The sequence below is a fragment of the Erinaceus europaeus genome, chromosome 13 (assembly GCF_950295315.1).
Source record: "Erinaceus europaeus chromosome 13, mEriEur2.1, whole genome shotgun sequence".
In the NCBI taxonomy this organism is placed as follows: Eukaryota; Metazoa; Chordata; class Mammalia; order Eulipotyphla; family Erinaceidae; genus Erinaceus; species Erinaceus europaeus.
In genome coordinates, this window is record NC_080174.1 from 67,509,602 (window position 1) to 67,535,911 (window position 26,310).

The 26,310-nt window shown below is 41.1% G+C and overlaps 1 protein-coding gene across 2 annotated transcripts in view; it reads right to left on the reverse strand.

Annotated features, from left to right (window-relative positions):
• The window catches only part of MACF1 (microtubule actin crosslinking factor 1), a 434,870-nt gene that overhangs the window by 106,686 nt on the left and 301,874 nt on the right, over positions 1-26,310 (reverse strand). For both annotated transcript variants that reach the window (XM_060206158.1, XM_060206157.1), the window contains exons 54-58: positions 25,806-26,047; positions 24,376-24,505; positions 22,802-23,001; positions 19,245-19,740; positions 16,513-17,984 (exon numbers count right to left, since the gene is read on the reverse strand). In XM_060206158.1, the coding sequence (XP_060062141.1) occupies positions 16,513-17,984; positions 19,245-19,740; positions 22,802-23,001; positions 24,376-24,505; positions 25,806-26,047 (2,540 nt within the window). The remainder of the gene's footprint in view (positions 1-16,512; positions 17,985-19,244; positions 19,741-22,801; positions 23,002-24,375; positions 24,506-25,805; positions 26,048-26,310) is intronic.

Consider the following 26,310-nt stretch of genomic DNA (forward strand, 5'->3'; position numbering starts at 1 on the left):
AATTATCATTTTCAAGGGATTTCTCTATTTGTTTCCCCCAAGAAACTGTAAAGGAAAGTTGTTTATCCTTCTGTTTGTTTCTCTAATGTCACTGAGCTAATTTTACTCTTTAAAAAATATTTCATTTAATACAAAAATATAAACAGTTAGTTATGGAAATAATAACCAACCCATATCTATGATCTTAGGAGAACTAATGCAGTTTCCAATGGAGGGAATAGGGACACAGAACTCTGGTGGTGGGAAAAGTGTGGAATTATACCCATTATAACTTTGTAAAACAATATTAAATCACTAATAAAAATTAAAAACATTTTATTTATTGGCTAGAGATAGAAACTGTGACAAAAGGCAGAAAGAGGAAGAGACATTTGTATCACAGCTTCAATGCTTGTGAAGCTTTCTCCTTGCAGGTGGGTACCAGGGTCTTGAACCTAAATTCTTGAGCATTGTAACATGTGCACTCAGCCAGATGAGCCACTGCCTGACCCCCAAACTAATTTTACTTTACCATCATACCTTCTGTTTTTTTTTCTTCAAGAAAGAGAGAGAGGGAGAATATTTAATCTGGAGAGTGATCAACCCAAGGCAATAAAGGGCAAAACTTTTCTTATTAAAATATTTCATAATAATTTAATTTATAGGTCTGGAAAAAAACTTTAAAATAAAATGATAGCATTTGCTGAGTACTTAAAACATGTCCAATGCTTTCATCTACTTCATTTTATTTAATCCTCATAAAAACTCTGAAGGTATGATTTACCATTGTTCACATTTTATAGTTCAAGTAACCATACAGAGGTTAAGTAATTACCCTCAAGGTCACTTAACCTAGTGAGTAAGAGAGGCAGAATTTAAAGCTGGGTATTTGTTACTCAGATTAGTGTACATTTTTTTCTCCCTATTCTACCAAACTGAATGAAGTTTGAAGATCCTTTGTAACTACCAACTAATTGAGTGAATGACAGGATTCTAAAATGATGGGTAACTACAAAACAATATCTCAGAATCTAGCTTTTCCAGGTAGATCTGAAGTGGCAAATTTCTTTCTTTGCTCTGCTCAAACTAATGTAATGAAATATACATACTAAGGGATTTAGGAGTTCAGGAGAAATAGTCAAGTGGGAGATGAAGAAGACTTATTTTCATATCCCGGATAAATGGTATTTGAACTTAGCCTTCAGGGATGGGTAGAAATTAAGCAGGTAAAATATGTAAGGAGTGTTTGGAATAGGGATAAGTGGATGGACTGGACAGTCTACATAAGAAGCAGGGCTGGGAAGATAGTGGAAGCTACCAATCTATCAATGTAGCTTCCAAAACTGGAGAAGGAAAAAAAAAAAAAAAAACTGGAGTAACATATACAGACTACGTCTGAAGGATGCCACCATTTAATTAGTCAGATCTGACGGTTCCCGAATTGATCTGGGGGAGATAAGCATTCATAGAAAGACTGGTGAATACTGACAGAAACTAAGGGAACCCACCCTGAGAGGCCAAGTTTTAGAAGGCTACTGCATAATTTATGTCTATTTTTTTTCCGTGGGAACCATGTGCATACATGCTGGTTGTCCAATCACACTAGTTCTCTGCATTTCTAACAGAGGATCCTTTGTTCCAAATAGCAAGGCTCAAAAGAGACAGCGTCTGATAAAATCACACTGAGATCAGCACTCCCAGCTGGTGCAGGGGCTGATGCCATTCCACAACACACCCTACAGGAAACAGCTTGAGATACACAGCTGATTGATTTCCACAGCAGGAGTGTTGTGGCAGGGTAGGGTGGGGACTGGTCAAGCATGGAGAGAATTCTTTGGCCACTGACTCAAATTAGTTCACCAAGATCCTGACGTTATCTAACACATCTGTATAAATCACTCCCAAAACTAATACTAGTTCTTAACTACTTTTGTGAGAAAAACAAAAAAAAAAATCACCACAAAGCATCTCCAGGCAGTGGAAATACCTATATCTATTTTTTTGCCTCCAGGATTATCGCTGGAGCTCAGTGCCTGCACTACAAATCCACTGCTCCTAGAGGCCATTTCCCCCATTTTGTTGCCCTTGTTCTTATTGTTATTGCTTTTGCTGTTGGATAGGGCAGAGAGAAATTGAGAGGAGGGGAAGACAGAGAGGAAGAGAGAAAGATAAGACACGTGCAGACCTGCTTCACTGCTTGTGAAGGGACCCCCCCTGCAGGTGGAGAGCTGGTGGCTCAAACCAGGATCCTTACCTCAGTACTTCCTTTCACTTTGCACCATGTATGATTGATTCCATGTGTGCCTAACCTGCTGTGCTACCGCCCGGCCCCCGGCAGTGGAAATATTTTATCATAAATTTATCATTGAATCTGAAAAGGACAAAATATCAACCCCCTATCTTTCAATAAGTGGGTTGAATAATTCTTTGGTCTATCCTGTATATTACAGGGTATTTAGCAGTAACTCGTAGAGCCAGTTGTGACAATCAGAAATACTTCTCTGGATATTGCTTAATGTCCAATGTCCCACAAAGCCACTCCACCCACTCCCACTCTCCCATCAGAATCATTTGTCAGGCATCAGTTTTGGTGCCAAACAGATCTTTCCAGTCTCAGCTCCAATATTTATTTGCTATTTTGCTTGAATAAGTTACTTTGAAATCTTAAAATATCAGTTTTCTTGTCTGTAACTGGAAATTTTTTCTAATTTTATTTTTTATTTTTATTTATAAAAAGGAAACATTGACAAAACCATAAGATATGAGGGTTACAACTCCACACAATTCCTACCACCAGAACTCCATATCCCATCCCCTCCCCTGATAGCTTAACTGGAATTTTTTTATCTATCTATCAATCTATCTATCTATCTATCTCCCTCCTTCCCTCCTTACCTACCTATCATCTTTATAACCTAGAGCATTGCTTAGCTCTGGTTTATGGTGGTACTGGGGATTGAACCTGGTACATTGGACCTCAAGTCTGAAGTCCTTTGCATAATCACTATGCTATCTCCTCTATTCCTACAACTGGAAGTTTAAATGTTTGATTTATGAGGATGGTTTTATAATTAGAGGCCATTTAGACCTAAGTTTCTCTTCCTACATTACTACATCATTGCCACTGCAATTTGTGTGTGTGTGTGTGTGTGTGTATGTGTGTCTATTTCCCACACATCCTTGTTAACTATGTACTGAAACCGTAGCATCTGCCCATAAAAACTGGCACAAAGTGCTCAGTAAGGATGAAATGAAAGGCGCATAGAACTCCTTCCTCCTAACCCCTAGAAAGGGACCCATGGAGCATTATTAAAAAAAATATTTTTTATTATCTTTATTTATTGGATAGAGACAGCCAGAAATCAAGAGGGAAGGGGATGATAGGGAGAGAGACAGAGAGACACCTGCAGCCCTGCTTCACCACTTGTGAAGTTTTCCCCTTGCAGGGAAAACCTGCAGCCCTGCTTCACCACTTGTGAAGTTTTCCCCTTGCGGCCGGGGGCTTGAACCCAGGTCCTTGTGCATTGTAATATGTGCGCTCAACCAGGTACGCTACCACTCAGCCCCCCATGGAACATTATTATATAGCACTTACTCTCACCCTGAGTGTGGTCAAAATTCAGAAAGGTTCATTTGAAACCACAGTATGAGTATAAGGAAAATAAACTGTGAAGGCCAGGGAACAAGGATATCCCATTAATCTTCCACAGCTAGTACCAGAGATTGGTATTTGAAAAGAACTTGTTAGTGGCTGTGGCAAAGGACTAAGGAAGATAGGGAGGGAGCACATTCTCCCCATAGCGAGGTGCTTCCAAGTGGGACAGCTGAGACTGAAAATGAATCCTTTTGGCAGGAGATGGCCCGTTGGTGCAGTGACCTGACACGACTCCCTGTGGGACTCATTCCTGGTGAACCACCCAACTCTTAACAATCAAGTGCCCTTCAGAGCCACTCATTATGCTTTGCAGAAGCTCAATGCTTATAGCATGTGTACTAGACAGCTTGAAATCATCCAGGAATTTTCTGCTATTCTAAAACTATGCTAAGGTTGAGACCACATGTTGTGCACTGCCAGACATAGCAAGACATTAGCCTGTTCTGCAAGTCTGTGCTTATCTCGATCATGTTCAGTAATCAGATACTCAACAATAAACCCAAGTTCTGCAGAGGGTAAATTCTAGCTTTCCTGGAAAGACATCTTTTTTCTTCTATAAAATCACATGATCTTAGCTGCAAATGCTACATGCTGACACTATACATGAAGAAGTTTTTCAGTAAAACTTCTCAGTCCTTTTTTTTTTTTTTTTTTGGGTTGACAGTATGTTTATTGCTTTAAAAATCTCCCTTTGCAAAAATATATACCTGAAAGCAAAAGTACACAACAGTCTGCAGTGAGTCAGTATAAAGTTCCTAATGAAACAGTATCTAATTAGACTTAGATAACCTCCTTACCTACTTCCGATTACAGTTCTCTCACTCACTCCAAAGCTCACCTTAGCAAAGCAAGGACTGCAAAAAATGAATAAGGGCAAGAGACTGGTCTGATAGTCACTTCAGGCTACCCCATCAGCTGGGGTCCTATTCGGGGAGTCCTGAGATTCCCAAACAGACATGATGGGCCTAGACCTCAAATAAATTCCTCTCTCCATTGTTACAGGTCATCACTATCAGGAACAACAAAATAGACCCCTTTGTGGGCCCCACATAGGACCTTGCCCTCAACTTGGATCAACAACAGTAGAGAATGTTCCATCCTCCAAAGGATACTCTATGCTACTCTATGAAACATACTCTATGCTACACCTGAGGAAGATGGGTTGATAATTGGGGCAGCTTGGACTGTTCCTACTCATGACCACAGAATGTGAGCTCAGATCTAGAGGGATGCAGAGGTCACACAGGCTCCTAAGCTGAATATGGGCCCCAGACCAAATCAAATCGATGGGATTTACAGTCAACAATATTTATACTCCTTCCCCATATTAGGGAGCTACTCTCTTCCCTGATCCAGCTTTCTGTTCCTTTTCCAGCCATGACATCAACTCCCCAGACAATAACATGGATCCACCTGCATATCAGATTTCAGGCTCAGAGAAAAAATGAAAACTAGTATAGCTATAGGCCCTTTGAAATATAACTAAAATATGCCTACTAGCTATCTGCAAAATGAAGGACCCCCCCAACACTTCATCTGCACTATTCCAGCCTTTAGGTCCATGATTGTTCAACAATTTGTTTGGCTTTGTATGTTAACTCTCTTTTCAGTCACCAGGTTCCAGATGCTAGCATGATGCCAACCAGACTTCCCTGGACAGACCACCACACCAATGTGTCCTGGATCTCTGCTTCCCCAGAGCCCCACCCTACTAGAGATAGAGGCAGGCTGGGATTATGGATCGACCAGTCAATGCCCATGTTCAGTGGGGAAGCAATTACAGAAGCTAGACCTTCCACCTTCTGCATCCCACAATGACCTTGGGTCCATACTCCCAGAGAGATAAAGAATAGGAAAGCTATCAGGGGAGGGGATGGGATATGGAGTTCTGGTGGTGGGAACTGTGTGGAGTTGTACCCCTCTTATCCTATGGTTTTGTTAATGTCTCCTTTTTTAAATAAATAAAAAAAATCTCCCTTTGCTCAGGAACAGTATCATGGGTCCTTCTATGGGCCTCTACAGGACCTTGCCCTCAATGTGGAACAACAACGGTAGGGACTGCCCCACTCTCTGAAGGGAGACTGGGTCAACATACTCTGCCACTCAAGGTAGATTGGTCCTGAATTGGGTGCAGCCTAGAATGTTCCTAGCTATTACCAAAGAATGTGAGCTCAGACCTACAGGGATGCAGAGGTTATATAGGCTTCTATGCTGAATATGCGCCCCAGATCAGACCGATGGGGCTTACAGTTACTTTTCCCATATCTGAGAGCTACTCTCTGCCCTGATCCAGTTTTCTAGTCCTTACTAGAAAACTTTACTTCCAACTCTGACACCATCTCCCTAGACAATACCTTTAGCCCACCTGCATGTTGGCTGTCAGGCTCAGACAAAAATTAGCAACGACATGGGCCCCTTGGAATTATACCTAAAATAGATTTCCTACATCCTTCCAATGTGAAGGATCTGCTATATTCTTATCTGCTATATTCCTACCTATAGATTCCTGATTATTAAACAATTTATTCTATTATTAAACAATTTATTTATATTAATGCTTTTCAGCCACCAAGTTGCAGATGCTACCATGTTGCCAACCTGACTTCGCTGGGCAGATAACTTCACCAATGTGTCCTAGAACCCCTTCTCCAGAGCCCAGTCCCACTAGAGAAAGATACAAACAGGCAGGGAGTATGGATTGACTGGCCAACATCCATGTCTAGTGCAGAAGCAATTACAGAAGCCAGAACTCCTAACTTCTGCACCCATAATGATCCAGGGCCCATGCTCCCAGGAAGCTTGCTGTATAAATATTTAACTTAACCAACCAGCACTTTTCCCAGATGAATTCCCAAGTTTCCTAATGCACTGTGGGGGATGATTTTCATTTAGGGCAGTGGTTCTCAAATACGGGAGATTTTATTTTTTTGTATTTTTTTTAAAGATTTTTATTTATTTGTTAGTGAGAAAGAGAAAGTACCAGATATCACTCTGGTACATGTGCTGCCAGGGATTGAATTTGGGACCTCATGCTTGAGAATCCAGTGCTTTATCCATTGCACCACCTCCCAGACCATATATGGGAGATTTTTGTCTTCTAGGAGACATCTGGCAGAGGGATAAAGAATAGAAAAGCGTGGGGGTAGATAGCATAATGGTTATGCAAAGAGACTCTTGTGTCTAAGGCTCCAAAGTCCCAAGTTCAGTCCCCAACACCACAATAAGCCAAAGCTGAGCAGTGCTCTGGTTAAAAAAAAAAAAAGAAATAAAGAAAAGCTTTCAATGGATGGGGTGGGATGTGAACTCTGGTGGTGGGAATTGTGTGGAATTGTACCTTTCTTATCCTATGGTCTTCTTGATCATATTAAATCAATAAAAAAAAATCTCCCTTTGCTATTAAAATTTTCAGGCAGATTTTTGTGAAATCCATCAATACTTTATTTTGCTGACTTTCCATTTGATTTTACTATTTTCACTGAGAGTTGAGGCCCCTTTACAAAGATGTAAGAGCTACAGTCTTGGGATTTTTTGTTTTTATATAGATTTTATTTATTTATGAGAAAGATAGGAGGAGAGAGAAAGAACCAGACATCACTCTGGCACATGTGCTGCTGGGGATTGAACTTGAGACCTTATGCTTGAGAGTCCAAAGCTTTATCACTGTGCCACCTCCCAGACCACAAGTCTTGGGATTTTTATCTGTGATGCTGATATTTAAAATACAAAAAGCATACTCTAAAATGGGCCTGAAGACAGTCCCACATGAAACAAACTTAAATTCCTTAAAGATTCTTTTACTCCCCCCAGCCAGTGGCTATGGTGGGAGTAGAGGAGATTATCACAGAGCATTGGAATTGTGTATGTGCCTGGGGTGAGGGAGAGAGGGAATCACATAAGGTTACAAAATAACAGCAGCCAAATTCCTGGGCTCAGAACTACTGACAGACTATAGTCATCCCTTAAAGGCATAACACAAGGAATCTCCCTAAAATATTTCCACAAAGGAAGTGCTTCTCTTTAGAAATGCATCATCAACTGAACACCTGTATCAACAACTGCAGATAGGGGCCCAAGGGGGAAATAGAAATGTGGTTTGCACAACAAACTTTTATGCCGAGGCACTAGAGGTCCCAGGTTCAACCCCTAATCTTCTCCACCCCCCCCCCCAAGCCAGAGCTAAGCAGTGCTCTGGTAAAAAGAAAAAATAAATAAACTGCAGATGCCAGGGAAAGTGAGTAGATTTCACACCAGACACAGATTAGCACCAGTAAAAACAAGGAACCAGGGTCTGTACTAAAAGAAGGTTGACTTAGACTCAGCTGCTCCAACTAAATGGCCACAATCTGATTACCAGAAGGCGACTTGCTGTATAAATATTTAACTTAACCAACCAGCACTTTCCCCAGATGAATCCCCAAGTTTCCTAATGCACTGTAGGGGATGGTTTTCATCTAGGGCAGTGGTTCTCAAGTAAGGGAGATTTTTGTCTTCCAGGGGATATCTGGTAATGTCTGGAGACATTTTCTGCTTGCCACACTGGAGAACAGTCACTACTAACCAGTAGGTGTGGTCAGCAGCTGTTAACTATCCTACAGGGCATATGACAGCCCCATAGCAAGTAAGTATCTGGCCCAAAATGTAGAGTTCTGAGGTTGAGAAGCTCTGTTCTTGGGCATCCACTTTACCTTTTTGGACTCTGGTTGTTCCTACTGGAGCAGAGTAACTTTGGTTAAGGAAGACCGAACAAGGGTCAGTATGAGGCAGGGTTGGGGGTGCCTATTCTACTTATCTTGGCTTCTATAAACCTCCAGGTCATACCAAGTGTGACTTCCTTTCTCTCCAAGGATGAACAGATAATGCTGACCTCATTTGCTTTATTCTCTAGTGACTCTAACTGGCAAAATATGTAGATGGGCTGACACTGTCTTTGTAATTATTTAAAAGGATGGAAGAGGTAGTTCTGTGTAACTTGATAGATAGCCTTTTCAGGAAGCCTTTCAGCTCCTTGTCAGGACTTGTCTTCCCAGGGTAATTCATATATGCTTATGCCGAAGCCTAAACTCACTTTCTATAAGGAAAAAACAATAAGGAAGGGGTCCTCAGCTTTCTTGTTCTGGTTTCACAGTAGGATCCTGAGGTTTATGGACATGGAAGCTGAACATGCAGGCGTCCCTGAGCTTGGGTTTGCTCAACCTGAATGAGGGCTAACAGTCCTTGAGAAGCCTGGAGCTCCATTTCCATCGCATCAGGCCAGCCTCAACGACAGGAAAGGGAAAGGCTGACTGGCTTGGGTGCTTCTAATATACCAGTAGGTAAAGTGAGCCTTTGTGAGAAACTGAAAAGATTTCCATTGTCCCACTTGTTCTTTCTTGTCACTCAGCGAGTCTGCCAAATCTAAAGCTTGGCCTGAACAGATTGTAAGTAAAAGTGCATGTGCAAAACTGAGTGTATGAAGGCTCATTTCTTGATATTGCTTACCAGTCTGATGCCAAAACCACCACATGCTTTCTGAGTGAGAAACTGACACAGTTCATAAGGATGTGGGAGAACATGGAATTTTAAGATTTCAAATGATCTTGCTATATAGAAAATTTCAAAATGAGGGGAAAAGTCTCTTAGACATAGTAGATGTCCAATTTTTGTGTCTTTTTCTACCCTTTCTAGGAAGGTCACCCTGGAGGAAATTCTTTTTTTTCTTCTTTTTTTTTCCTCCAGGTTTATCGCTGGGCACAGTGCCTGACTGTAAATCCACTGCTCCTTGTGGCCATTCTTTCCACTGTTGCTGTTCTTATTATTGTTGGATAGGACAGAGAGAAATGGAGAGAGGCGGGGAAGGCAGAGAGGAGGAGAGAAAGACACCTGCAGACCTGCTTCACTACTTGTGAAGCGACCCCCCTGCAGGTGGGAAGCCCAGGGCTTGAACTGGATTCAATGCGCTTCATGCCATATGTGCTTAACATGGTGCGCTATAGCCCGGCCCCCCTGCTGGGAATTCTTTGGCTTAAATTTCAGTGAAATAAAGGTTTCTCCTTTCTTATTAATCTCCTATTATGTATGTACAAGTTCTTTTCCTCAATAATCAGAGACTCTCTTGTTCTTGTCAGGAAAAAGGAATTTCCTGAAGAGATTAGCCAAAATCTTTTCCTTCCAGTTCTTTTTTTTTTCTTTTCTAAACATGCTTAATATTTGTGATTTCTGGAATGGGTTCTTCCTCTCTACTCCCAACAGAAAGCTGAACAGGGGCCAGGTGGTGGTGTACCTGGCTAAGTGCGCACAAGTACAGTGCATAAGTACCCAGGTTCAAGTCCCTGGTCCCCACCTGCAGGGGGAAAGCTTCATGAGTGGTGAAGCAGGGCTGCAGGTATCTCTCTATCTCTCTCCCTCTCTATTTCTCCTTCCCCTCTCAATTTCTCTCTCTCCAATAATAAATAAATAAAAGAATTAAAAATAGTAACAAAAAAAGGAAAGCTGAATATAGTAAAGTGCTGAACTCAGGCAGGTTGGAGGTCTTTGCCTGTTCAGAGTAGAGCAGGACTCTCTTCCATTCCCATCTTGCTGGCTAGCCACATTCTTTTATTCAGAAGCAACTGAGGGAAAAAACTTCCCTAAGAATAATTACTTCAGTTTTCCACATCCATTTAAGGGGGAAATAAATTCTTTTTGCACAGGTTAACTGCTTCACTGTGCATGTGCCAGCACTTCTGCACAGTCCCAAGAAAGTAGGGTTTCTCCACAGATTTGATTCCTCTGTCTTTTCTGACCTCTTCCCTCCTTTCCAGTGGAGTTTGCTAGGCCAAAGCAGAGTTAATTTAGGTCAGAGCAGAGTTCCACAGATCTGTACTGTGTTCTCTTAAGTAGATTCTAAGCTGACAATGTGATCCCAATAAAAAAAAAAAAGCAGAGATGAAAATTTAAAGCTAATGCTGTTTTCCAATATTCCCCCCCCCACACATTATTGTGTGTGGTGGGGTTTCATGGATTACAGCATAGTTGTTGACACATGTGTACAAGTTCTCATTTTCTCATGCTCCATTTCTCCCCCTACTGAACAAAACAGAACAAAACAAAACAAACAAAAAACTAAGGGGTCAGGAAGCTGGCTGAGCAGCAGAGTACCTACCTTGCACATATAAGGCTCTGGGTTCAATCTCAGGTACCACATGAGATAAACAGAGACAAAACATGATGTCCACTGATGATGGAATAATGCTTTAGTCTCTCTAACAACCCAGTCACTCAGTCTAAAAGCAGAGCAACACTTTATAACTATGATTCCAATGTGCTGTTGGTGTGAGGGAAGACAAATGTACAGCCCATTAAGCGGAATTCATGAGGATGACTCAGCCCCTCAGAATGGGTCCAGAAAGACCTTCCCTTTTGCTCATCTCTAGAGGACTATGGAATTGACACAAGGAGTTTCCCCCCTTCTCATTGTTTTCCACTTCCCATGAGCTCAGCATGAGCTAAGCTGGGAATGTGCACCTCCCCTCCTGACCAAAGACCTTTATCTTCTGCAAGTCTGACTTTGGAAGGTGGGCCTGTGAAACGAGGCTTAGCATCTGCACCCTGACTTGAGGAGGTATGCTTATTATTTCCTAGTAACTACCTATTAACAGCACGTCACACACAGGGTGCTTCATCACTCTCTCATTTCCTCTCTTTTTCTTGCAGTGTTGCCTTGTCAATACCAGTCCCCCGCAGGTGAATACACTGCAGGTCCCCAGCTGATCAATGTCTGGTCCCAGCCTTCACATCCAGAGTGCCACTGATAAGTAGTTTCTGAACTCTGAGCATTACTGATCAATATACTAGGACACAGATAAAATATAGCAATGAACAGTAATTTCTTGAAATCTTTCTGCAACACCAAAATTCAGAATATCTCTAGAAACAAGGATTGAGAGAAAATGGAAATGACTTGGAGTATTTTTTAAATTCTACCCTTGTATTTAACACAATTCTAACAAGTGTGTTTAGTTCATTAGATTAGAAGGAAGGATAAGACTGCTCAAGGAAGACCCAGTGACAGCAATGAAAACTTAACAACCATAAGAATTAATACCTGATATTATGGTAATGCTGCAAAACAAACAAACAAAACCAAACAGAAATAGCACATCTCCTCAATGTCCCCACTACCACATACACATATAGCCATCCCAGCCAATTGGCATCAACAACGTAGAAGCATGAAACAAGAACTTCATTTCAGAACTCAAACTGCACAGTGATTCAGGGACATTTAATACAAGGCAGCGCCAAACATCCCTGAATTCCTTGAGGATATCATCATAGTAGGAACTACAAAATCTTTTTAGTCATATTAACCAGTACTCACAAAGATAAACTCATGTGCAATACAGTGTTGAGAAATTTGGCAAATAAAATATAAAGCAATTCCTTTATAAACCAAAGCCTAGTTTGATAAAACAATTCTGGAGCCTAGAAGGATATAAGCTTCAGCTTTCTGAAAATTTTCATTTAATTGGTTAGATAGCTGAATCCAAGTAAATGAGATAAAGTATCTCTGTTGAAGAGATTCTCTGCTGTCAAGAAACTTCATGGAAAGAGGAAAAAAAAATTTACCGTCACTGGAATAGAGGAAAACATACGGTTGCATGGTTTTGAATTTTCTGTCTATGCTTTCTCTGGGTGCTTTAAGAAAGTCAAATATAGGGAGTTGGGCGGTAGCGCAGCGGGTTAAGTGCACGTGGCGCAAAACCTAAGGACTGGCTTAAGTATCCCGGTTTGAGCCTCTGGCTCCCCTCCCCATTTCTCTCTGTCCTATCTGACAATGACATCAATAACAACAATAATAACTACAACAATAAAAACAAGGGTAACAAAAGGGAAAATAAATATAAAAAAATAAATAAAAGAAAGTCAAATACGATGACTTGTGTTCCACTAAATTGTACTAATTCCAAACATGGTAATAAGGGTGTCTTCTGCTAATGTCCTAAGTTGGTGGCGAATACTGATGGAAGGGTCCTTCTGAAATAGTCACCTTTTTGCAATCGAACCTAATTCTAGGCCATGTATCTCAGACCTGTTGACAACATCTCTGTTTTTAACAGAATGAATCCTGACAGGCAGTGGATTAAGAGGAAACAAACTGATGGCAGAAGCATTATCTCTTTAAGTAGGAATGATTAACACTAGTGATGGAAATAAAAGTGCTGCAAGTTTCCTTTCCAAATCTATTCCATGCACCAAAAAAGCAAGAATCACAGGTAAATCTGCACTTGTATGTATTTACAACAAAGGAAATTCTTAGAGCAAAAAAGACTTCACAATGAGAGTCAAGACCCAACAGACAGATAGATAGCTTTAAGTGTTCTAAGCCCCAGGCCCAGCAAATCTCCACTGTTATTTTATTTTAGAGTCACAAAAATTTCAGGAATGGAAATTCTGATTCAGGTAGTTTGTGCAGTTAAGGCAGTGCTTCTCAAATTCTCAAACAGGAAGAGAACATGTAAACTTGAGGAGTCTGGTGGGTAGTTGAAAGCTACTAGCTGCTACAAGTGAAACGTTTTTTTGAAGTGCCATGTTTTATCCTAATAATTCATGAGAATTTTGCATTTTTTAATATTTATTTATTTCCTTCTTGTTGCCCTTGTTTTTATTGTTGTAGTTATTATTAATGTCATTGTTGTTGGATAGGACAGAGAGAAATCAAGTGAGGAGGGGAAGACAGAGAGGGGGAGAGAAAGAGACACCTGCAGACCTGCTTCACTGTCTGTGAAGTGACTCCCCTGCAGGCGGGGAGCTGGGGGCTTGAACCGGGATCCTCACACCAGCCCTTGCGCTTTGTGCCATGTGCGCTTAACCTGCTGTGCTATGGCCTGACTCCTGAGAATTTTGCATTTTACTGCATTATACATCAATAACACATTGACACCCTTCCCTTCAAATTTGTGGACAAATATTTACACTTCAAAAAGATGAGTCAATGCTTATCTTAAGATTTCTCATACCTCAATTTGAAAAACAGGGACCCAAATAAATTATCACTGCTGGTATAGAGTCAGTTAATTTGCCATCTCAAAAAAAAAAAAAAAAAAAAAACACAAGAGGAGAATTTTATAGTGAGAAATAAAGTTTGGACATTTTGGGCAGGGGAAGATAGCATAATGGTTATAAAAAGAGACCTTCAGGGAGTAGGGCGGTAGCGCAGCAGGTTGAGTGCATGTGGCGCAAAACCCAAGGACCGGCTTAAGGATCCTGGTTAGAGGCCCCGGCTCACCACCTACATGGGAGTCGCTTCACTAGCGGTGAAGCAGGTCTGCAGGTGTCTATCTTTCTCTTTCCCTCTGTCTCCCTCTCCTCTCTCCATTTCTATCTGTCCTATCCAACAACAATGACATCAATAACAACAACAATAATAACTACAACAATAAAACAACAAGTCCAACAAAAGGGAATAAATAAAAAAAAAAGTTTAAAAACAAAACAAAACAAAAAAAAACCCAGAGACCTTCATGCCCGAGGCTCCAAAGTCCAAGGTTCAATCTCCCCACACCACCATAAGCCAGAGCTGAGCAGTGTTCTGGTAAAATAAATAAAATAAATAAATAATATATACATAAAGTTTGGACATTTCTTTCTATTAAGGATAATTGGCTAGAAACACTAAAATAAATTGAGCTGGGGATGCTCAGCAGTAGAGCACAGGGCTTGCATGCATAATAGTCCAGGCTGAATCCTCCATACCATAATTACCAGAGTGGAATGATGCCCTGGTTGGTCTCTCTCCTTCATGAAAATGATTTTGTGTTGTTAATGCTGCTGGGGCTTCATCACTTCAGCTAAACTTTCTCAGGTGGGGGGAGGCATGTATAGGGCAGAACGGTAGAGATAAAGACAGGGTCACCCCTTTGTGGACCCCCATAGGACCTTGCCCTCAACTTGGATCAACAATGGTAGAAAACATTCCATCCTCTGAAGGGAGGATGGACAATATACTCTATGCTACACCTGAGGAAGATGGGTCGATATTGGGGCAGCTTGGACTGTTCCTACTCATGACCACAGAATGTGAGCTCAGATCTAGAGGGATGCAGAGGTCACATAGGCTCCTAAGCTGAATATGGGCCCCAGATCACATCAAATCGATGGGGTTTACAGTCAACAATATTTACACTCCTTTCCCATATTAGGGAGCTACTCTCTCCCCTGATCCAGCTTTCTGGTCCTTTTCCCAGCTATGACATCATCTCCCCAGACAATAACTTGCATCCACCTGCATATCAGATTTCAGGCTCAGACAAAAAAAAAACAACTAAACAAACAAACAAACAAACAAACAAAAACTAGTGTAGCTATAGGCCCTTTGAAATATAACTAAAATATGCCTACTAGCTGTCTACAAAATGGACACCCCCCCAACACTTCATCTGCACTATTCCAGCCTTTAGGTCCATGATTGTTCAACAATTTGCTTGGCTTTGTATGTTAACTCTCTTTTCAGCCACCAGGATGCAACCAGACTTCCCTGGACAGACAACCCCACCAATGTGCCTTGGAGCTCCACTTCCCCAGAGCCCTTCCCTACTAGGGAAAGTGAGAGATAGGCTGGGAGTATGGATCGACCTGTCACCGCCCATGTTCAGCAGGGAAGCAATTATAGAAGCCAGACCTTCCATCTTCTGCATCCCACAAGGACCCTGGGTCCATGCTCCCAGAGGGTTAAAGAATAGGAAAGCTATCAGGGGAGGCAATGGGATACGGAGGTCTGGTGATGGGAACTGTGCGAAGTTGTACCCCTCTTATCCTATGGTTTTGTCAATGTTTCCTTTTTATAAATAAAAAATTAAAAAAAAAAAGACAGGGTCACCATAGCACTGAACTTTTCTCCAGTGCCATAGTACTCCCATGTGGTGCACCAAGGGCTCGAACCCGGGTTGTGTGCATGGCAAAGTACACACTATCCCAGACAAGCTATCTTGCAGATGCCAGGTAATATTTATTTACTTATTATTTAGAACTGGAGTATACCCAGGACCTTGTGCATGCACTGAGTGGCCTACTCAAGTTGATTTAAAAAATTATGTTAGAGGGAGTCGAGCGGTAGTGCAGCAGGTTAAGCGCATGTGGCACAAAGTGGAAGGACTCGTAACGATCCCGGTTCAAGCGGTGAAGCAGGCGGTGAAGCAGGTCTGCAGGTGTCTGTCTTTCTCTCTACCTCTCTGTCTTCCCCTCCTCTTTCCATTTCTCTCTATCCTATCCAACAACAATGACATCAATAATATAACTACAACAATAAAACAACAAGGGCAACAAAAGGGAATAAATGATAAATAAATATTAAAAAAAATTATTTTAGAGGTGGTGGTGGAGGGGATGGAGAGTAGAGAGGTCAGAGAGACAACAGAAGGTGGGAAAGACACTACAGCACCACTCAGTTATTCATGAAATTTCCCACTGGTGCTACCTGCGGTGCTCCTGTATGGTGCTGGAATTCAAATCCATGAGCTGCGGCTTACACACACAGTAAGACGTGGGTTGTACAGAATCAGCTATCTCCCAGTTGCAGTAAATAAATACATAACAACAACAATAACAACAGTTGGTAGAGCACTAGAATTCCACAAAAACTGAGGCTTCCTCTTTGATATCTGATGCTGCTATGTACCAATCTCTCTCTTCTATGTAATGAATAAAATCTTTTAAAAAAATCTTTAAAAAAAAAAGGAATGAAAAATGTTCAAAACAGTTATTCAGATGTGTGCTTCTATGGTGATGGAAAAACATGAAACCAGGAACAGATGTTCAGGTGTATGCTAGGTCAGTTTCTATGTTACAAGAAAAAACAAACAAAAAACACGCACACACATATATTAGACTGGAAAGAAAAAGGAAACACAAGGAAGACTTACTTTAAAATCTGCTAACTGTTGGTTGATGGCATCCACTTCTGAGCCCACTACCCACTGAAGGGCCTCTCCCTCTTCTGCTGCTGTGGTCATGTCAGTGAGTTCTTTCAGTTTTCTGTAGAAATCCTCTACACGGCCCAATGTCAGCTCGAGCTGTTCCTGGCGGGCTTTACTCCTCTCTGTCAGTTTGCCACACTGTTTGTTCAGCGCTTCTAGCTCTCTCTTCAGACCTAACAAATCCAGAGTGCCCTCTTCCTCCAGCATTTGCCGGCACTCTGCTTCTGAGGCCTCTATGTCTAGCTTGAGGGCTTGGATTTTGTTAAGGAACTGCCGTACATCCTCGATTTGGGATTGGAGGCTATCAGAGTCTCTGCCAATAGCACCCATGCCATCGAGTTCATCGTCCAGGTCTGCCAACTGAGAAAACATCTCTCGAACTCGGCAGTGAAACTGGCCAATCCCTTCCAGCTTATTTTCCATTGTCATACAACCACTGTTCACTCTTTGCTTTACTTCTAGGAACTCTTGCTGGGTGACCTCAGCTTGATGTAAAAGTTGGGAAGCATCAGATCCATCTGGGGCATCTTCTACCAGGCCCTGGGTGAAGTTCCTCAGATAGTCCACCTGAGGTTCCAAGGTCTGCAACACTTCCTGTTGAGCTCTTAGCTTCTCTAGGTTTTTGTTGCTACAGGCTTGAGACCCTAAAGCATCAAAGATCTCAAGCTGGTGTTTGGCTCCTTCAACCTTCTTTTCAATATTTTTAAAACTTTCCTGAAACTCTTTGAGCCTCTGAGTCATTTCTTCAAGTGACCCAGTTTTGGCTTGTAGCTCTTCGGTAATGGAATCTATGTTCTGGTTGATGCCAGCCTTCTCATCCCGGATATCATCCTCATCTGTTTCTGAAGAATTAATCAGAATGTCAGCAGCACTGTTCAGTATTTCTAGCAGGGAACGGCGTTTTTCCACCTCACTCAGCATCGCCTTTGATCTCAGAAGACTGGACTCTAGATGTACTGGATCCAGAGTGACCCGCAAGTCAGACATCTTGGCTTTACAATCCTCAATCCATGGCACAAGGTCTTCCACATGCCATTGGTACTTTTGAGCTTTCTGCAAGCAATCCTTGAGCCTGGATTGTCTGTCTGCAGTTTTTTTACTCAGCTCTTCCCAGTGACTTTTGAGCTCAACCAACTGGTTTTGCAAAGTCTTTTTCTCTTCTCCAGGAGGTACAGAAAGAAGCAGGGATTCTCCTTCAGCTACAATCACCTCATAGGAACCACTGTGTTGGTTAAGACTCTTCTGAAACTCTTCATTCTCTTGTAGCTGAGACTGTAATCGCTCTAATTTTGCAGAAATTGGGCAGTTTTTTGCTTGCTGGTTCTGTTTGTCATCCAACCAAGTTCTCAGCTCATCAAACATTTGCTGGAACTGCTGGGTGCTGGCAAGTGCTGCTTGGAGTCTGTTCATGCGATCAGCTGAAATGAGAAAATCAAATATAAATCCTTCAGGCTTGAACATGGAATTTAAAATGCTTGATTTCAACAATTTGTTTGGCTTTGTATGTTAACTCTCTTTTCAGCCACCAGGTTCCAGATGCCATCATGATGCCGACCAGGCTTCCCTGGACTGAAGACCCCACCAATGTGTCCTGGAGCTCCGCTTCCCCAGAGACCCACCCTACTAGGGAAAGAGAGAGGCAGACTGGGAGTATGGACCGACCTGTCAACGTCCATGTTCAGTGGGGAAGCAATTACAGAAGCCAGACCTTCCACCTTCTGCATCCCACAAGGACCCTGGGTCCATACTCCCAGAGGGATAGAGAATAGGAAAGCTATCAGAGAGGGGAAGGTATATGGAGATCGGGTGGCGGGAATTGCATGGAGTTGTACCCTCCTATGGTTTTGTTAATGTCTCTCCTTTCTTAAAAAAAAAAAAAAAAAGCTTGCTGAGGGGCTGGGAGATATCTTGGGAGTTAGAGCACAGGACTTGTTGGCTTGAGGCCCCAGGTTCAATCTCCAGCATCACCAAATACCAGAGCTGAGTAGTGCTCTGGTCTCTATCACTCATTAAATTAAATTGTTTTCTGAGAGTATATTCTCTAATATTAAGTGAAAGAAACTAAAATTAACTGAGGAGTTACCATAAAAGAGGGATATAGCTAGGTTTCTTCATATACTCTATCTTCCATGGGTCCTTGCACTTAACTGAATGCATCACAGCGCCTTCATACACTCTACCTTAATTAATCCTCACATCAGTCTAGTAAGGTGATAAAACAAAAGCACACTTTTACTTCTAAGTTGGTAAAAACCACGATTCCAGATAAAGGGGCACAATGACTCAAAACACCACCTTGTACAAGGTCATCCCAAGTTCAGAGCATGCTCTACTTTTGCATATATATATGTGTGTGTGCATGTGACATAAAGAAACTGAGTAACAATGAAAGTATGTTTGTAATTCATCTCCAACTACATCTACTAGCTTGAGTGTCTACTTGCCAGCTGAATTTATATCAGGGTGCTTAAGATTATGCTATATAAAGTTTCACACATTACCACTGCCCTATCAATGTGTAATGGTCATGGCCATTCTCATTACAGCTGGACAAAGGGATAGTGTAACACTGTACTGAGTTAAGGGTCATGCTAGATTCATGAGACTATCACTAACTCACTCCCCCTTTTGGCTTGTGACTATTAGTGGCAACAGTATGCTCCTCACCCTAAACTCACCTGCTAGATCTTCTAAACCTTGGAGAGGCAGGGCCACTGTCTCCAAACGTTTCTTTAATTCATCCTTGAGGTACTGTTCACCAATGAGCACTGAGAGTTCATCACAGAGTGTCTGTGCCTCCTTTATCTCATGGTCTAATTGTTCCACATCAGAACGAATCTCACTAGTCTCCTCCAACTGCTGCTTCACAGCCTCAGGTTGGGTACTGATGGCTGATTGGCTACTCAGTCGCTGGCCAACTGCTTTCACTTTCTCTGATAAGTCCTGAAGCAATCCTTGGTACTGGGTGCTTTTGACAATGGCTTGGTCAATTTGATTGGAACGGGAGTTGAGTTTATCAGTCAGTTCAACCCACTTCTGATTGATGCTCTGGAGTTCTTCCTGCACTTGGCTGGTGGACGGAGAGCCATCTCCCGGGCTTGTCAGGATGCCCTGAGCTGCCTCATTCAGCTGCTCATGCTGCTGCCTGCGTGCTTCAAACTCCTTTAGCATAAACTGTAATGGAAATGACACCAAGATGTTTAGAGAGAAAAGACAGATCTAAAAACAGTGCTGAAGCAAAAACAGATTTTCAGTTGTGCCAAGTAGTGCCAGCTCCTTAAAAGAAAACAAACCATAAAACTCCAAGGACCAGACTACTAGGGAAGAGCAGTATCATGAAAACAGTTGCTACATAAAAATTTGTTTTGAAAGGATCATTGATTGATTGTTTTTTCCCCTTATTTGTTCTACTCTGTTTCAACATAGGCCTTGGCTAGGAAACCAAAGTTTGTTTTCTAGACTGGCATTTATCAGCTTTGTCAGGCAAAACCCAGGCCTCTAAGTTAGGAACTTGGAGCCCTCATTCCCAGAGTCAGTTATATTGCTTGCTGGACTTCCCTTTCTAATTCTCAGTGCCTCCTTTTTCCCAAGTTCCCCCTGCCCCAAAGTCAAACAGCATGCAATTTCGTAGATTAGAAATAGGTAATAAATTCCCTTAAAGCAAACAGCCTGCTTTTTATGTATGTATTTGTCTTTCCTATCCATTGCTTCACTCAAAGAGGTTAAGTTTATAGGCTCTAGAGTCAGACTGCATGGGTTTGAATACTGGCTCAACCACTCTAGCTATTTAATTTAGGCAAATGTTTTAAAGTTAGCCTGCTTATTCATTTATTTACTTATTGCCTCCAGGGTTATCACTGGGGCTTGATGCTAGCACCACAAATCCACTGCTCCCGGTGGCTATTTTTTTTTCCATTTTATTGAATAGGATAGAGAGAAATTGAGAAAGGAGGGAGGAGATAGAGAGGGGAAGAGAAAGATAGACACCTGCAGCCCTGTTTTGCTACTTCTGAAGAGTACCCCCTGCAGGTGGGGAGTTGAGGGCTCAAGCCCAGATCCTTGCCTGGGTCCTTGCACTTCATACTGTATGCACTTAACTGGGTGTGTCACGCCCAGCCCCCTCAATCTCAGCTTCTTTAAATGAGGATATCAAAATGCTTATCTTCACTGGTGTAAAGAGAGAATATGACAATTTATGGAAAGTGTTCAGTACTTACATTGTACAACAATAACTAAGACATGACACGAAGGAATTACAGATATATAAATAATGAACTAAATATAACAGAATATAAGAAAAAGCATAAATAAATAAATAAATAAATAAAATAAAACAATGATGTGAGCATGGAACTGGGAAAGTAAAGGCTGCTTAATTCTGCAGGGGTGACAAGAACAAAACAGGGAAATTGTAAAGGTTTCACAGGTAACAAAATAAGGATTATACAGTTCTCTGAATGAGCAGAAAGTAAATGAAGGGGATTCAAAGTGCTTGTCTTGGCTCCAATGCATTAAAAAATCTTATTCTCTCATAAATTCTCACTTTGCTGAGAGCTTCATAGCATCTGATGCTACAACAAGTTGAGCAAGAAGCAAAAATGAAGACCTATGAGGACTATGCCACTATGCCAGATATTTAAAAGATTTGAAGAGAGAAAATAATTCCACTCAGGACCCAGAGATAGCTGAGCCTTGTAGAGCACCACCTGGCCTGCTCCAGAGGTTGCAGGCTCAGTCCCCAGCACCACCTTACTCCAGAGCTGGTAAGTGCTCTGGGTCCTTTCTCTTTCCCTCTCATTCTCAACAAACAAACAAACAAACAGTTCTTAAACAATTCTTCAGTTTTTAATTTAGTAGGTACCAATAGATTAAAAAAAAAAGTTCTTTAGGACTCACAGTAATTTCTAAGAGTGTAAGTGGTTCTGGTATCAAAATGTCTGAAAACTAGTGGGTTAAACAAATCTGTAAGCAGACTAAACAGAACTTAATTAACTCATTATATGCAGGAATTAAAAGAAAGGGACCCTTCAAAAAAACCTCTTTTTGGTCTTAACTCAGGGAACTTAGTGGATAGTGAGAAGAAACAGCAAATTTAGAGATGGATACAGAATAAGGAAAGGTCCCAAGCAGGGTTTCATTACAAATGACATAAATTGCCCAACCTAAATTTCTTCCTTTTTTTTTTCTAATTAAAAAAAATTTTTTTTATTTAAAAAAGGATTAATTAACAAAACCACAGGGTAGGAGGGGTACAACGCCACACAATTCCCACCACCCAATCTCCATAACCCACCCTCTCCCCTGATAGCTTTCCCATTCTCTATCTCTCTGGAAGCTTGGACCCAGGGTCATTGAGGGTTGCAGAAGGTAGAAGGTCTGGCTTCTGTAATTGCTTCCCCTCTAAATTTTTTTTATTATCTTTACTTATTGGATAGAGACAGCCAGAACTCAAGAGGGGAGGGGGTGATAGAGAGGTGGTGATAAAGGCATGAAATTATACCCCTATTATCTTAAAGTTTTGTATTTAAATATTAAATTACTAATAAAAATAATCCTGCATGCCTATGTCTATTAATTTTATTCTACTGGTGAAATTGGTAAACAATTTGTTTGTCATTTAACAGGCATTTGTGAACTACTTGTTCTTTAATAGGCACCATGATAAAGCCCTTACAAACATCTCATTTCAACTGAAGACACTGTGGCTGGGGAGGTAATTGACAGTACAGTGAAGGACTTGCTTCCTCTCTCTCTTTCTCTCTCTTTCAATAAACAAATAAACAACATTTTACAGAGAAGCCTGTCAGTTTAATCTCTCAAGATTCTGAGAGGATAAATGGTTTGTTTAGGGTCACTGAACCCTACATACTAACAGCAACACTCAAGTCCAGGTTCACATGACTCTAACACCTTTGCTCTAAAGCAATAATTAAGCCATTCTGCTGGGAGTCGGGCTGTAGCGCAACGGGTTAAGCGCAGGTGGCGCAAAGCACAAGGACCGGCATAAGGATCCCGGTTCGAACCCCGGCTCCCCACCTGCAGGGGAGTCACTTCACAGGCGGTGAAGCAGGTCTGCAGGTGTCTATCTTTCTCTCCTCCTCTCTGTCTTCCCCTCCTCTCTCCATTTCTCTCTGTCCTATCCAACAACGACAACAACAATAAAACAACAAGGGCAGCAAAAGGGAATGAATAAATAAATAAAATAAATATTAAAAAAAAAAGCCATTCTGCTCACCTGGACCTGCTGTTTTTGTGCATTCAGCATGTTGGGATCAATAGATAGAGGCCCCAGCACTCCCATCATCAGCTCCTTCTCCATCAGCCAGGGCCGGAGCTGAGATTCTGCAGCCTGGAAAGAGGCCAGATGACTTGCGGATTCCTCTAGTTGCTTTTGCCGGGCCATAGTCACCTCGGTGGCCTTTTCCCATCGGGAATCTGTAGGGAGGAAATGAGAGAATGCATCCTTTATTCTCACTAGCCCCTAGCCTTGTTCCTAAATTCTGTTCCTAATAAACTACAGGAAATGACCCCTGGTGCATTATTAAAAAAAAAAAAAAAGTTAAAAATAACCCCCAGTTAATTTCAACTACAATAACAAAGTTCTGTATCTTGATTATACTAGTAAGCTACATGTAATAAAGCTACAGAACTTCATATGTGCATGTAAATCTTACATTATGCTGCACACATAAATTTTTAAAGGTTTATTTTATTTATTTCATGACAGAGAGGAAGAGAAAAGAGGCATCTGAAGCATTGTTCCACCACTCATGAAGCTCCCCCCTGGCCCCCAACCCAATGGTGAAGACCAAGGGCTTGAACCTCGGTTCTTGCACATGGTAATGTGTGCACTCTTTAAAAAAAAAACTTACTATATTGAACTGGGGAGAGAGATTAATAGTTATGCAAAAAAGACTTTCATGACGGAGGCTCTGAGGCTCCAGGTTTAATCCCTAAACCTACTGTAAGTCAGAGCTAAGCAGTGCTCTATAAAAATAACAATAAAAATAAAACTTACTATATTATGAACATCTCTCATGCTGACACATTTTTTCTTTAACATTTTATTATTTTTTTAAAAATTAGATAGAGAGAAATTCAGAGAGGAGAGAGAGAGATTGGGGGGGGGGAACCTATAGCACTGCTTCACCACTCATGAAATTTCTACACCTTCAGGTGAGGACCAGTGGCTTGAACTCAGTTCTTTGCACACTGTTACATGTGTGCTCCTCTGGGTGTGCTACTTCCCAGCCTTACTGACAAATGTTTCATACCAGTTAATATTAATCTACATTACTTATAGATCAACACTATGAACCATAATAATCTGTCTAAATATTTTCATTGGATATTTAGAATATCTCTCATTCTTCACTTTAATCAATTCTCTATCACAGGAGATGATCTGTTGACTAGCCCAAGAAAGTCAGACTTCTCACATTTTTAATGGAATCTCTAGATTTTCCCCAGTCTCTCGGTAATCCTAATTGGACTTCTCTTTCTGTTTTTTTTTTTTTTTTCCTTTTTCTTGTTTATTTGATAGGACAGAAAGAAATTGAGAGATGTGAGGGAGATAGAGAGAGAGAAAGACAGACATCTGCAGCCTTGCTTCATCTCTTATGAAGTTTCCACCCAGTGAGGGTGGGGGGCTTAAGTCTGGATCCTTTGACAGTGTACTACCACCGACTGGTCCCGTCTCTTATAAGAATTAATTAAAAATAATTCCTACTTTATAAGCTTTGCTGAAATTCTGCATGTGCTTTGAAGACATGCAGCTCAGTGAACCTGAAAGCTCCTATGATGACTTACTGAGTTCATCTTGCATTTTCTGCCAGTTTTCTGCTTCTTGTGAATCGGGGTATGTCCTCAGTAATCCAGCCAGGGCTTCCTTTACTTTTTGTATTTTTGGAGAATTCTGCTCCAATTCAGCTAGGAATGCCTAGGAGAATGAATATCATGTACGCTATGAGAATTTTAGACAAGAAACAAAACTCCGTTTTGTGGAGGGAATAAAAGGAACACTAAGCAGCAATTGTAGGCTGCTCTTATCTTATACATGACTTGCTGCATGATCTTATTATTTTTAAGCCTTTAAAAAATATGTACTAATAGAGGTTTACAAAATTATAAGATATAGGGTTATAGTTCCACAGTGCTCCCATCCTCCCAACAATAACCACTATAGCTCACACAAAATCTTACAGACCATTTGCTTCTTTTTGTTGTTGTTTTTAAGTTACTTAACTTGCACTGGTTTTTATTTCAAAATGAAAATCTCAATGGCTGGATTTAAATTTCTGTTATGCACAATGTACCAGCAGTACCCAGTAAGAAGGAATTATTATTGTCTGCAACATGGCTCACTGGAGAGAGCAGAGCTCTGGCACATCTGGCTGAGCACACACATTGCCACCTGCATAGACCAGGGTTCAAGCTCCCAGTTCCCACGGGCAGGGGAAAGCTTCACAAGCAATGAAACAGGTCTGCAGGTGTCTATCTTCTCCTCTCCTTCTTTATATCCCCTTACTTCTCAACTTCTCTCTGTACTACCAAATAAAAACATAGAAATAAAAAAATAAAAAAAAAAAGAAAAAGGGGGAAAATGACTACTGGGAACTGTGGATTAGTAGTGCTAGCACTGACCCCCAGCAATAACACTGTTGGCTATTTAAATAAATTAAGAAATGTAAAAATAAAAAAGGAACTGTTAATCCCAATATACTAAAAAGTCTCAAGATATAATATTGATTTTTATTTAGTCAGGGGAGAGTACATGCTATACTCAATTGAAATATAAAAAAATCCTAGCAAAATTTTTTCACAGCAGTTTCTATGGAGTCTTCTTTTATTATTTTTCTTAGTACTACCTGTAAAGAAAAAATTCCTAATCACAGCTAGTTAGATCCCTCCAACAGTTGGAAAGGTGCTTTGAAAATATGTTTTGATTTATAGCATTATACAGGAAATCAGAACCCACTATCAATGAGGAAAGCTATCCTCTTTCTGTAAACAGATTTGGTTCTGTTTCTGAATCTGAATTATAAAAAGTTCTAAGTTCATAAGATAATTTTCTAGGCGAACCCAAAGGACATTGATCACATGAAAGTCAAACATGCCACTCACACAGCATGAGTGGTTGACCATGTGCAACTCTCAAGAACCTGGGTTTAGGCAGGAACACTGGTACCATACTCTGTTCCTCTATGTGTTTCAGATGCAGCTAAAGTAACCAACAGTACCTTGTTAGACTCAGCTTGGGCTTTCACTGTTTCTGTCTTGGTTGGAGATGAAGTGGTATCCATGGCTTTCAGTACTTCCTCTTTTGATTCCAGCCACTGCAGCACAGAATTTGCCTCCTTCTGAACTTCCTGTGTTCTGCTGAGGATAGCCTGAAGGCTCTCCTGGCGTTCCCAGAGTACTCCCCCTAGTTTCTCATATTTCAGGTTTACATCTGACATGTCACACTGGATCTCCGTCAGATCTAGTATCATGGAAACATAAATCAGATTGGGACTTGCTCTGCAGGCATCCCCAGTGGCTTTTCACTATGAATTACTCATCCAGATTAAGCATCTATTCTACTTCTTCTAGTGAATTAGAAGTTTACTTCCTGCTAAATCACATAAAAGCTCTTGCTTACTTATACAAAGCAAAAAAAGAAAAAATTTCTCATTAGTCTGCTTTGTGAATTTGGTATTAAACACTCAGATGTATAAATCCAATGTTAAGGCAATATATGAACAG